The 14,238-nt window shown below is 46.7% G+C and overlaps 1 protein-coding gene across 2 annotated transcripts; it reads left to right on the top strand.

Moving 5' to 3' along the window:
* Positions 1–3,574: 3,574 nt before the first annotated feature.
* Positions 3,575–13,286, top strand: ZDHHC22 (zDHHC palmitoyltransferase 22). Of its 2 annotated transcripts, XM_086893452.1 has the most exons (3): positions 3,575–4,235; positions 8,395–8,522; positions 13,181–13,286. In XM_086893452.1, exons 1-3 carry the CDS (start codon positions 3,677–3,679, stop codon positions 13,205–13,207), a joined length of 714 nt encoding a protein of 237 aa, XP_086749578.1. In that variant the 5' UTR covers positions 3,575–3,676; the 3' UTR covers positions 13,208–13,286. The 2 variants fall into 2 exon arrangements, with proteins under 2 accessions (XP_086749578.1, XP_023783544.1); XM_023927776.2 differs by lacking the exon at positions 13,181–13,286 and having other exon boundaries at positions 8,395–10,563.
* Positions 13,287–14,238: the final 952 nt, after the last annotated feature.

Raw genomic sequence — 14,238 nt, 5'->3', positions numbered from 1 at the left:
GGACTGGCTGCGGTATGCTGTGCTAATTTCTGGACAACATCTGCACAGTAGGTAATGAGAACAATAAATTGCTCTTACATGTGTTTCTTATATCCAACTGCCAAGTTCTTCCAGACAAAGGCAGATAGCATAATCCTTGCTATACTCAAAAGACAAAAAAACCTTGACACATGAGCAAAATGATTTTACTTATGGTTGAAAAGCAGAATGGGGAAATACTCCATCTCCTGGGTCACAACCAGACTCAGAGAATAAAAAGGCAGAAAATATTTCTAAGTATCACACCCCCAATTTGTCTCAAGATGTTAATTTTACAGCAGGAGAAAACCCAATGTATGCAGTAAATGTTGTTACTTTTTAATGCTTGCTCCAAATTAACTACTGTTCCCATTTTTTGCTTACTGTGCTGATCTTCTTATTTACCCATCTCTCTCTTATATTCGCATGCATATACATAGGTAAATTCATCTCCAGTCAATTTCTCCCCCATCCTGCAAGCAGCTCATAATATCAACACAACAGCACTGAAAGACGATTTTTTTTCTATATTGTAAAATATGAATCCACTAATTTGACAGTGACAAATCATAAGCATCAATGCGCAGGAGCATTTTAATGAGAATGTGGGGAAAAATCTGCCTCACCAATTTTCCATTGAAGTGGAAACAAATTTTCCCTTCCCTTCCCTTCCCTTCCCTTCCCTTCCCTTCCCTTCCCTTCCCTTCCCTTCCCTTCCCTTCCCTTCCCTTCCCTTCCCTTCCCTTCCCTTCCCTTCCCTTCCCTTCCCTTCCCTTCCCTTCCCTTCCCTTCCCTTCCCTTCCCTTCCCTTCCCTTCCCTTCCCTTCCCTTCCCTTCCCTTCCCTTCCCTTCCCTTCCCTTCCCTTCCCTTCCCTTCCCTTCCCTTCCCTTCCCTTCCCTTCCCTTCCCTTCCCTTCCCTTCCCTTCCCTTCCCTTCCCTTCCCTTCCCCTCCTCCCCCTGCTTTGGCTACAGCTTTTGATGTTCCCTGTGCAGCAGGCTTAATGTCTTTCATGAGATGCAGTCCCCTCAGTCGGGAGTCTTTCATGACATGAAAAGATTTCTCTGCATTTTTTTTTTTATTATTATTATTTTGATGTAAGCTGTTAAAATATGGAGAAAACACTGTCTGATTATTTAAAGATAAAACCTATACTGGGTCATGTATCTCTATTGCAAGGCTCAGTCTACTTTAAATTGATGAGTTGAGGGAATATTGGAGGATTTTTATTCTCAGTAGTCGTGACAGGAGAATGAGGGAGGTGGGAGTGAAAACTAGATCCGTTCTGAGCAGCTTCTCCTTCAGTTCTGCCAGAGGTGTCTCTTAGCTGTTCGTCACCGCGGATCCAGTGCCTACAGGCTCGTTTGCACTTGCTTTTGTTATTTCCCCTGCTCTTCCCAGAAATGTTGAACCATGAAAGTTATTGGGGAGAAAAGTTATTTCTAATAAGGAGTCCTTGAACACTCTGTTGCTGTCGTCACCTTCCATGTTAGTGCACGTGAAGGAGACAAGCACAGCCGTGCTCTCCTCCAGTTCTCTCTCCCTAGAAACTGAGACATGAAACACACTTTCATTTTGCTCTGAACCTTCAGGCAAAGGGAGAATCTCTTGTGGAGTCGCAGAGTCTGTGCTGAGGTGCTGGCCAGTAAGCCTAGGACCCAAGATTATATAAAATGCATTTTTCTTTGACTTTTCAGCAATGCAGAATTTGACTGTCTCTGGGGACACGGCTGCAGTCCAATAGCCCTCTTCTCTCCCCTTCCCTGTCATGGGTGGCTCATCTGTGGAGGGAGACAGGGATGTTATTCATCAGAGCTGGGAGGGTACAGCATGTAGGTGTGCAGGAGAAGGAGAGGCTGTGCACAAAGCCTGTGTAGACAGCACAAGAAGAGAGTGGGTGGGCAGAGGGGGGTGAGGGTGTGTAGCTGTCAGAGAGCAAACACATGTCTGCAAAACTTCTACCAGCATCAGGCTACTGCCACTGCCCAGGCACCACCTGCCTAGATCAAAGCCTTTCCTGCTTGTGTTAAGGGAGGCTTTGAACCTGCAACGACTCCCCCCACATTTCCTCTTGCCTCCAATGCTGGTTCCAACAGGGGCAGCTTTGGGGAGGCGTGGGGACACACAGAAGCCTCACCTTGCCTCCCTCACCCACACCGTGAGAAGGAACGGTGTTCTGCGAGCTGGAGCATCAGAATGCCTCTTCCCACCCTTCTGCTCTCCCCTCGGGAGTTGTCAGGACCTCAGGGGCCCAAGAACAGCTTTCTCTTTTCCTGGCCGAGCTGTGCTCGGTGGGAGGTGGAAGGAGCTGCAGCAGGTGCGGGTGGTGCTGAAGGGACAGCTGCGATGGAGACCGGCCCGGGCGGGGGCACAACACGGGGAGGCTCGGGGAGGGAGACGACCGGACAAGAACAGGACGGGGGAGGGAGCTATAGAGAGGGAGGGAGAAGAAGTCCGGGATTGAAAAGCACGGGGCAAGGACAGGGGCAGAGAGAGAAACGGGGCATTGGACGGAAAGAGACAGACACGGGGCAGAGGCAGAGAGAAGAGGGACAGGAAAAGAGCAGCAAGGGAGAGGAAAAGGAAGAGGAAGAACAGGGCAGACTCGGCTGCCGTGGGGCTCTCGGCAAGGCCGGCTGTAGCCGCGGCTCCGGCGGCTGCAGACACGCCGGAGCCGGGCGGCACCCGCCGCGCTGGGGACAAGGGGACTGCAAGGTGGCAGCGCGCAGCCCGCAGCGCCGCGGGGCCCGGCCGGCTCCGGGGCTCTGCAGACACCGGCCCTGGGGAGTCCTTCAGGCTGCCGGCGTGGGTGTGCTCGGCGTGCCGGGGCACCCACACCGCCACCCAGCTCGCTGCCCGCCGAGCGTGGCCGCCGGGCTATCCCGTGCCCTGGCGGTGCCGGCTGAGCCCCGGGGCCGGGGGTGACCGTCCGTCTGCCGGGGGTGACCGTCCGTCTGCCGGGGATGTGTCGCGCCCGGCCGGAGCTGCGGCTGCAGCTGCGGGGCTGCCCCGGCTCGGTAGCCGAGCGCCGCAGGTTGCATCCGGACAGCGCTTGACCAGCTGTTTTGTATATTTTCTAATTTCGTGCAGAACAGGGCAGCGGTCATAGAGGTAATCTGTAGATCCGTGGCTTTAAAGGATAAATTAGAGCATTGGATTTGATCCGTATTGCAGTGGATTAGAGCAACCTCTCCCCCCTCCCCTTCTCCTCCTCCCACCCCTCCTTTCCAATTCACTCCCCCCTCCTCCAGCACCACCTTTTTTCCTCTCATGCAATACCAAAACTGACCCTGCCTGGCAGAGAGACTCTGCTAGGCGAGCAGAGCAGTGCTCACATCGCCAGCACACCGCGGGAGCCGCCTCTCCCCTTCCAGCCGCTGCAGCCCCTCCGGGGCACCGCTGCTGCAAGTTCCCCGGAGGCTGGCGCCGGGGCCGGGGTGTCTCCTCCGGGAACCGGGGAGCGGTCGCTGCCCACGGGCTGTCCCCTTGCCTCGGCCCGGCAGGGGCCGTGGGGCGGCGGCGAGGGAGAGCGGCCCCCGGAGGGCATTTCCCGAAGGCAGCGGGGCCGGGACCCGGCAGGAAATGGAAGGATGAAGTGTGCAGCCGGAGCGGTGATGTTCCTTCTCTCCTTGCTTTCCCCAGCAGGAACGTAATCCGCAATGCTAGTTCTCAGGTTGCTCAATGTTGTCGCTCCAGCCTACTTCTTGTGCATCTCCCTAGTGACCTTCGTCCTCCAGATCTTTGTCTTCATCCCCAGCATGTTCAGAGACCCTTCCACCACCCAACTTTTCTCGCCTGCTCTGCTGCATGGGGCCCTCTTCCTCTTCCTCTCAGCTAATGCCCTGGGCAACTACGTCCTTGTGATCCAGAGCTCCCCCGAGGACTTGGGCAAGGACTTAAACTTGGGCAAAGGAGCCGAACTGGCAGACTGGCTGGATGGAAGCAGGTCCCCTGGCTCAGCCTTGCCCAGCACTCACTTCTGTAGACTGTGTGCCAGAGTCACCCAGAGGCATGACCACCACTGTTTCTTCACAGGGAACTGCATCGGGAGCAGGAACATGCGAAACTTCATCATGTTCTGCCTCTACACCTCCCTGGCTTGCCTTGACTCCCTGGTGGCAGGCATGGCTTACATTTCTGCCACACTTTCCATGTCCTTTGCGGACCCACTGGCCTTCCTCACTCTTCTGCCTCACTCCATCAGCCAGTTCTTCTCAGGTAAGGACTCCTTGCTCTGAGGAGCATGTTCCTCTTCCAGGGCTCTTGGGATGGGGGACCTGATCTTCCTTGGATAGCCATCTGTGCGGAGGTGTGGTAGGGAAATGGGAAAGAGGGGCAATTTGCTTTCTTTGGAGGCTACAGACAGTCTTTTCAAAAGGCTTTGCTTCACCTGAAATAGAAGCTGGGACCCACTCCAGGTTACATCCATAGCTATATTCCCAATGCATTAGGTTCTGGAAAATGCCCCATAACCAATTCAGTGGTGATAGAACAGAACTATCTGTTGTGCAGGGCATGTGTTGTAATTAGACAGAAGAGATGGATTTCACTGCAGGTATGGGCAATATTTTGCCTGTGCTGTGGTAGAGGGTGGGGGGGGGGGGTCCTGTAGGGTTTCTTACCCTATAAATCTGCAGGTTCCCCCATATCCCAGCAGGTCTATCTTATCCAGGTCCACTCACTCCCTTCACTGTCACCCACCTCCTGCTTCCTGGCAGTGCAAATTTATTGAGATCTTTTCATGCTTCCAGCACAGGAGATTGGGGTTCAGGCAACAGAAACCGAGAGAGGAGTTAATGTGACGTGATTACCTCCCTGTCTTGTGACCCCAATATGGGACACAAGTCCACTAAGAGCCAGGGGAAATTCTCTTTGCTGCTCTTTGCAAAAGCTCCACACCAAAAGAAAATACCTCATTCTTCTTCCTACCATTCCTTACCCTTCTTTCTACTTCTTCCTCTTTCCCCTCTTTCCCTGCCTTTCCGTAAATCTCTACAACCCTTCTCCTTCCCTCTCCTGATTTTGCTCCCATAACTCATCCTCTGCTCTTGCAGAGCAAGAAGCCTTGCCTCTTCACTTTTCAACACACCCTCAAACTCTCCAACCTCAACCCTTTCTCCATCCAAACCCAAGAGTTAGACAGATCCTGCCCTCAGAGAAGGGATTATGCAGACAGCCTAGACTGTTACTCTGCCCTGAGAGTGGCTGCAGAAAATTGCCATCTCCCCCCTATGCAGCTCCTGCTTCATACACTTACATCAGCTGTTACTAGACTAAAATAGGTATCCCATATATTTTAGCTTTGCAGGTTCAGCTGAGCTCAGTAAGAAGGGAATCTCTTTTGGCTTGTGCACTGTCACCAGAAGTGTTGATTAAGATCTGAGTGTGGAGACTCCACTGTTGGGAATACAGGAGCCAGAGAGGCCCCAGCTTGCCTTTCAGATTCCAGGCTGGGTTGCCATCTGAAAACAAATATCTCTCTACTTGGCAAATTTGCAGATTTGTCATGGTAATCACTGAAAGACAATAAACATGAAATTCTGCCGTGACATTTTTATGGAATCATTTTTCCAAATAGACAAATTTTTGTAAATAATGTTGCATGAGCTTAACTAGCATTAAAAACATTGGGAATGATTTTCCCCTGTGCCTAAGCTCTGTTCAGCACAGCAGTCTGGGAGGGGGAGCAGGGATATGGGAGGAGATTATCAAGGAATTAGTTCCCTCTGACTCTGAGGGCTCATCTGCACAGAGGTGGGTCCTGGCATATGTTTGCAGAGACACTGAAGGACCCCTGCTCTGGTGGCAGCAACTGTGGTGCCAAGACATTACATGGGCACTGTTTGAGTGGGACACAATGGGTCTGGGTGCAGAGCTAAGAGCCAGAACACCCTTGAGAGGCAGCAGCTGCCAGCAGCTCCCAGCAAATCTCTAGTTCTGCTGAGAAGAGAACTGCTGCCTCACACAGCAAGATACAGGCGTGTGGTGTCCTGTTTGCTTGGGAGGAAGGGCCTACTGGGTTTCTACCAGCACATTTAGCCTCCATTGCAAGAAAGGAGAAGTCTTGAACGGTTACCTGGAAGGGCTGCTCACACAGTGTTTTTCAGTGAATGTAACTATTACTTAAGGGTTGTTGTATGATCCAAACAGAGGACTGTGATAGCAGGGAAAAAACTTTATCTTTCTTCTTCTCCATCATGCCCACTGTACTGCAGAAGTAGTAAAGGAAGATGAAGGGTTAATCTGCTGGTCTTATGTCAACTAAGTGTTCCCTGCTTTCATGCTGGGAAAGTTTTTGGCTGGCTCATTCTGCCCAGACTGTACTCAGACATGGATTTCAGAATCTGACCCCAAAGTCAGTAACTACAGCCTACAATACAGCTTTTCTGGCATGGATAATATATGGCAATATGATCTTGAGATCACACTGGGTCACTTAGAGCAAAAAAGAATCCAACACTAAAAGAGACTGTGGGGATAGGGGAAAATGAAGAGCACTACTGTAAACACGTCATATTGGACCACACAAAATAAATTATAGAAAATGCTTTATGTAGGTAGCCTGAAGGAAAAGTTTAAAAAATCATATATCTGGAAAGGATGGCTCAGAGGTGCTTAATATTTTCAAGGGGAAACAAGGGTAATTACTTCTTGAATGTTGAATTTCAGCAAGTCAGATAAATAAAGCTTACAGGTGCCTTGCAAAGGGTCTAAAGAAAATGTCTCTCTCCATATCCCATCTCAGTATCAGCTGTGGGAAAAAACCAAATGTCTGTCACATTCTGGTCCAGTAAAAGATGGAAAGAGAATCCGGTATTTAGCTCTGGGCTCCCTACCTGGTAGATTAAGTTATTCTGACACAATTGGTATGAGGATTTGTCATTATCCTAAGGGGCTTGTTCTTCTCTTGCTGTGTTGCATACGGAGCCCACTGAGCTGAATGGGATCTAATAAGAAGGGAAAGATGACATTGCATTTAGGAAGAAAATGGAATGATTCCTGCACCTTTTTCAAGTGAAGACAGTCTCTGAAAGCTTGAGGCTATAGTCAGTGTCCTTATAAATTATCCTCAGAGGAGTCTGCCCCAATCTCTCACTTAGAGCACTGCCAGGAGGAAAAGATGAGATTCAGAGACTGAAAAACCAGGGGATACCACCTCATCCAGCCTTCTGCATAAGGGAAGCAAGAGATGCATATCCAGTGACTCTTCTGTTGAGCTTAAAACCTGAAGCACCTACGTGCCTCTTTTAGGCAGCACACCTCTATTGCCCATGCAATCCCTGCTTGATCACAATTGGTCTTGTAGGGCCCATGCTCTTCCAGAGAAACAGAAGCATGTGACAGCTTTTTTTTATTTCTAAACCTTATAGCAACCAATGAAAAGATATAAACTATTTATATCAGTATTGACACACATTTAATTTCCTTTGTGTAAATACTCCTGTGTGTAAATATGGGTGTTTAATAATATACCAACATGCACAAAATATGTGCATAAACATCATATGGGCACACAGACAATATTATATTAATGGGTTTAGATCTGCTTACACACTGAAAGGTCACTCAGTGACACCTGCTGTTATACTAATATTTTCCAGAAGGAGTTCTAAAATCATTGTAGAGGAAAGGGCCTCTATAACGGAATATTTTTATTCAGATATATTCATCACAATTATATACTAAAAACCCCCCAGCTGAATTAGGACCTTCAGATACTGAAAGCATTTTGAGTATTCTAGCAGCAGTTAATAAAAGGAATTTGGATTGTATTTTAGAAAGGTTTCTGTTTCTTTCTTGCATTCACATGAAAACTGCCTTGCCCCAAAGGTAGGAAAGTCACTATTGATTTATTTTTCTTTTTTTAGGATTATATGTGTGTGTATATATATGCACACATATTCCTATAGTAGAGACGGAGAAAAAGAGAAATCTGATATATTTCTGCCTTGTGTTAATACAAACAAGGTTTCTAGAAGGTTTCTAGAAGGATCTACATGTTGTAGGATCCACTTAAACAAATTAATCCTTAAACAAATTAATCATTGTTCAGAATTGTGTTGGAGTCTTATTATTGTGAAGGCTTTACTTCTTTCTGAATTTGTCCCTGTAATCTAGATCCTCACATTTACAGCAAAAGGAGAAGTGTACAAGAGACCATTATCATTTTAGTATTTCCACAGCAGGTCCATTGTATCAGACACTACAAAGGAAATAATTTAGTATAGTTAGAGCAACCAGCCTGTCTTGTTCCTACCTCCCAGCTTGCAGCCAGAGAAAACAGGTGTTTTTTTTGGTTCCTGGGGCTGTGTTACACCACATGTGGGGTATGTCTAAGCTCTTTCTTTTATTGTCCTCCCTCCCTTCTGGCTTTCAGGAGCTCTCCTTAGCTCTGAGATGTTTGTCATCCTCATGCTCTACCTCTGGCTTGGGATCGGACTGGCCTGCGCCGGCTTCTGCTGCCACCAGATGCTGCTGATCCTGCGTGGGCAGACACGGTACCAGGTGCGGAAAGGAATGGTGGTAAGAGCCCGGCCCTGGAGGGAGAACCTGCAAGAAGTCTTTGGCAAGAAGTGGCTGCTAGGACTTCTCATCCCTGTGCAGAACGTGGAGAGTAGCTACCGTAGGCAGAAAGAGAAATAAAATTCCCGTGCATGTGTGTGCGTCCCACGCACACAACACCTTCCCTGTTCTCTCCCACTGTCTCCTGGATCACTACAGAGCTGGGCTACTCCATCTCTCGGGATTGCAGCCGCTGTGGGAGGAAAGGATGGGCTATCAAACAAAATAAATTTAGCATATTAACATGGAAATCACAAACCATGTAGATGAGATACTGCAGCTTAGTAGTCACATCACTGCACCTGCATATGTGGCGACAGTCTTGAACTAGCAGAAAACTTAGTCAGACCCTCCTCTGGCTTCCTGTCTGAATCCCCCAGCCCCCAGCCCCATTAGTCTCTTTATATAGTCTTAACAAACTGCAGTGGGAGCCTGGGCTGTTGTGGAAGTCTGTAAAAATGGTGTCTAGTCTTTGGGAAGATTTTGTGGAGTACCTTTTTGGCTCTTGTATACTTGAGGTAACTTCACATGAAAGCATCATTCCAGAAGTGTTTGGACAATGATCTCATGGTGTGATTCTTAGGATTGTCCTGTGCAGGGCAAAGAGTTAGATTTCAATGATCCTTGTGGGTCCCTTCCATCTCAAGATATGATTCTTGATTCACAGTACTGACAAGCCCTTAATGACAGAAATGCAATGCAATCAAGCTATCCTAGGAACAGGCTATGAACATTGTTAATGCATCAGGAAAACCTCTCCACTGGCTAGAAAATCATGAGGAAAACAGAAACTGAGAATTTCTCATTTCTGTTCTTGATCTGTTCCTTATACAAGGATAGGTCAAGACTGTACCTCTGCTACTTATTTTTAGCAATCCTTTGTCCAATGACAGAGCCCAGGCAAAGCTGCCCTTTTGACAGGGAGCAGCAAGCAGATAAATCATGGTCAGATGGAGGGACAAGGAGAGGAAACCACAAAGGTGAATGAAAATGCTGTGTTTGAGAAGCTGTGTGATGAGACAGGCTGTGCATACCTGTGAGAGACACAGAAGGAAGTTTGGCCACACAGCAAGCAGTTGGGAGGGTGCCAAGAGCATTGCTGCTGTGTCAGAGCCCTGATGCATCACCCTCTCACAAGGGACACCTGCACCATTAGTGCTGTGAAGAGTTCAAAACCCCAGAAGACAGGGAAGTTTTCCAGCCCATCAGGGCACTTCATTTTGCACTAAAACAAACAGAAAAAAGCTTTTTTTGACAGACATCCCTGCCACACTTTAGTTACAGGCTCTCCAGGGCAATTCCCTCTCGCATTGCTGCAGAGGGGTAAAATCAACCATGTTATAACTCCATTAAGGATGTTAATAGAATTACTACAGGGACTAATCAACTTCATGTGTCACTAGTTTTTTAGCTGCAGCAGCAGCCCATTAGATCAGTGCTGAAATCCTATGCTTTTAGATGCCTTAACAAAGGATACCATAACATCTCTACCAGGATCATAGCACTGAACTCCCCAGCAGCTGCAATGAGAAGCCTGTTTTGGCAGACTGCATCAACTTTTGTGGGCTGGATAGGAATCCATTGCTTCTCTTTAATAGGATGGGGAGTATGCTGACAAGCCATGAAAAATGTTATTTCTTCCTCAGAAAGGCTCTTGGTGCATTCCTGATAGTGGAATGCACCTTGCTTTTATCCTTGTGTTTCTCCCAAGCCAGAATGGAGTCACTCGTTCCTACAGGCTCTGTAACCATGTTTGACCACTTAACACTTGAATACACGTTTGAATCAATAACAAACAAAGTCAATTGTGATGAGCAGATTAGCCTTGAAGATATACTGGAGAAACCCTTAGCTGAATAACTAAAACATGGAGGATATACATCCTTCCACACTGTGTGTGTTCGCATGAACACACCATTGTTTCCACGTGTAATATGCTGTATTTTCTCTAACAGTGAACAATAAAAGGTATTCTGATTTTTTACATGAGCTGTATTGTGCTTTTTGACAGTTAGCTGTCACTAGCTGTCTCTGTACGTTTGTTACAGCATACACACAGATGTGTCAAAGGGAGAAATTAGGATTAGTTTATTACCTTTGCCAATAATTCATCATGTGATTTTTGACAAGTCCTTCCATCCTCCCTACTTTAATGTAATGACCAATCTAAAAATACATCTAATAACCAATTTGCAGACCCATTCTCATTTCTATTTATAAATTACACTACCAAAGTCATAGCTTGTCAATTCAAAACTATGGGAAAATTAAGCTATTATCATCACCCACAAACAGCATCTCAACATAAATTTTTTTCCTTCCTGGCAAATGATATCAAGGTGAGCAGACAGTCACCTAGACATTGGAACCAGAGCCAGAGCCTCATGCTATACACTCTGCCTTGGAAGGATTATTCTTGTTCCACAGGATTGTTCTTGCTGATCCAACTTCTCCACTTTTGTGGATTTCAGGAAAACAGGCTTTCCATATTTCAGGCAGAAGCTACCTCCCACTAGCAGAAATTATGGTTTGACATCTTTGCCCTCTGCTTTTGGCTTTTGAGGGGCACTGCAGTCTCGGGCAGCTCATGGCACTTGGCACCTGCTGCCCCAGTGTCTCAGGCTGAAAAGCTCCTTATGGCTGCACACTGAGAAGGGCAAAACAACTCAGGTTCAGTGGGCCACTCTGCAAGGACAGAATCCACCCAGTACATTAGCTGCCCATGAAGCCTGCTGCCTCTTCACATCAGGGCTGGATCATGCCTGGCCCCTGTGTCAGGGTAACAGCTGTCTGCTCTTACCACAAATTTTCAGTCCTTGCAGAAGCACAGACAGATCCCAGTTTGAGTCACTGCAGCACAATCACGCACAACTGTTCTTCCTGTTAGACACCTGCGTTCCTGGCTGGAAATTGCTGCATCACCATTTTATGCAGCTAAATTGTTCATTTGCAGCAAACTACTGGATTTCAGCAGTCGTGGTGGGACTTTCAGATGGATACAGCCTTTACAGTTATGATCCTCTGGGATGGAAAGAGCTATAAAAATGTAACATCAGACTGACCCTGTATATTGGCTTATTTCTCTGCTCATTCTGAAGTGTGCAGACTGCCCTGTTTGGGGTAGTGGTTCTGCAGAAACTGTTAAGAGTATTTTTTTAATTAGTCAACTGCCCTGACGTCCCTTCCTTATCATACCTTTCTATACTTACAGAAATCCTTGGCAAGAAAATTTAACAGGGCTCAACAACTGTGAACAGAACCTTTGCTCTGAGCTATGATTTAGTAAATGAAGGCTGAGCTCAATGGCAATGTCACAAATTCTAAATCTGTTCAATGCCTCTAAAGTTTTCTAAGGATAAATAATAAAAGCTTCTCATCTTCTGTGCTTAAAGAGTCATTACTTACTATTTGCATTTCATTACATAGCAGCTGCAATAGCAAATATATTTTGGAACATGATTTCTTGTGACAATGTCTAAATACTTGCAAAGGTTTTAAAAATAAAGCACTTAGGCTTCTCTGGCTTTGGAAAATCAGATGACCACCAGATTTCTTCTCTGGTAATGCTAGTGTCTGAAGTAAAAGCTCCCTATTGCTAAAGATCTTGCACAGAAACCACAGATGTTTGCTTAGTGGCTCGTCTATTTTAAGTGTGACTATCTGAAAAAATGATGTCACCTCCAAGGTCTCAGAAGTCTTTGCAACGGCAAAGGGGGTGCAACTCTGAAGTAAACCAGAAATCTGTTCTTGTGTACAGAAAGAATCTCATAAAAAGTAAGTAGTAGAGGGTGTTCCTCTCCTTACTGCACTACTGGGTGGCCTTGAAGGCCTGCATGCCAAAATGTCTTCATTAGATACCCTCAGAGGATATAGAGTTAAAATGTAAAAGTAATAAGGCACAGGGAACATAGGAGGAAAGATGACGTGAAATAGCATTTATCTTAAGAAATAGCCAGCTCAAGGGAGATGATCACAGTCTAAAAATACTCTCAAGGAGACAGACTGAATGAATGAGAAGACTCATTAACTGTAAGGATATAGCTGGAGGAGGACAAGCAGTCCTGGACTGAAAGAAAAACTGAGGTTGAGAGCAATCAGAGAAAGTGGTCCCAGTGAGAGCAGAAGTGATTTGATGTGCATAGGGATGATGAGAGCCATCAGGCAGTATGAGGTATGACAACACAATTCAGGTTAGCTTCATTGATTGTTGGCTGAATGGACACAAAGAAAGTTAAGAAAACTCATTGCTAATCACTTTCTGCTCAAAAAACCTCAAAGCCCCAGAAGAGCCAAAAGGGTTTTTCTCTCTTGAACTGCAAATTATGTTACAAGAAGGAGGTGCATGGATAGAAAGCATAAGCAGCAACAGCAGAGTCCATACAGCTCTCTTTGAGTTATTTAAAGACTAGCCAAAACTATTACAGTTGGAGTAAAGCAATGACCTACTTGTCCAGTAAAAATGAAGGAAGAAGAAAATTTAATCCTATGTGGAGTCTCTGTGTCTTGCTTGATATTTAAATCTATGGAAACATGTCAGACAACAAACAGCAAGATGGTCTTTAGCTATGACATGTCCACATGTGGGTTTTTTGATTTTTCAGCTCTTTTCTGGAAAGCCAGAGGAATAAAGAATCCTTGGGGCTTACACTGAAAGTCAGCAAACATGGACCAAAAAGCACTTCAGTCATCTTATGGAGCCATCCTGGCAGAAACCTTGTCTTCCTTACACCAAAGAACTTTTAGCTTTGGTTGTCCTGCTGAATCTAACTGGCAAGTGATGTCAGAGCTCCAGCATGCCAGTCCCATATCTCTTAAGGTTTCTGGAGCCAGATCTTTCTAGTCTCCCCAGATATTCACAAATAAAAGTTATAAGTTCTCAAATGTGTACTGGGTTGATCTTGGCTGGACACCAGGCACCCACCAAAGCCCCTCTACACTCCCCTCTGCATCTGGACAGGGGAGAGAAAATGTAACTGAGGGTTAATGACTTGAGATAAGGAACAGGAGAGATCACTCACCAAATACTGTCTTGTGTAAAAGAGATTTGAATTGGGGATATTAATTGAATTTATTACTAACAAAATCAGAGCAGGATGATAAGAAGTTAAACAAATCTTAAAAACACCTTCTCCCCATCCCTCTCTCGCCTCCTGCCTGACATCTATCTACCTCCTCTCCCCCGGAGCAGTGCATGGAGATGGGGAATGGGGGTTATGGTGTCAGTTCATCACTCATTATTTCTGCTGCCAACCAGGGAGAGGAGTCCCTCCCCTGGTCCAGTGTGGGGACCCTCTCACAGGAGAAAATCCTCCACAAACTACTCCAATATAAGTCCATTCCATGGGTAACAGTTCTTCACAAACTGCTGCAATGTGGGTCACTCTTCCATGGGATATAGTCCTTTGGACACAGCCTGCTACAGCATGGGTCCCCACAGCATCTCAAGTCCCACCAGCAAACCTGCTCCAGTGTGGGCATGTGTCTCCTCTCTCCATGTGTCTGCAGGTCCCTGCCAGGAGTCTGTCCCAGCACAGGCCTCTCACAGGTTCACAGCCACCTCTCAGGCATCCACCTGCTCTGGCGTGGGTCTCTGCCACAGGCTGCAGGTGGATCTCTGTAGCCCTGTGGTCCTCTTAGGGCTGCAGGGTGGCAGCTGCCT

This window comes from Cyanistes caeruleus, chromosome 6 (genome assembly GCF_971803275.1).
Source record: "Cyanistes caeruleus chromosome 6, bCyaCae1.hap1.1, whole genome shotgun sequence".
NCBI classification, from domain to species: domain Eukaryota; kingdom Metazoa; phylum Chordata; class Aves; order Passeriformes; family Paridae; genus Cyanistes; species Cyanistes caeruleus.
Note: the sequence above shows the minus strand (reverse complement) of the source record. Positions and strands in the feature narration are given on the sequence as shown.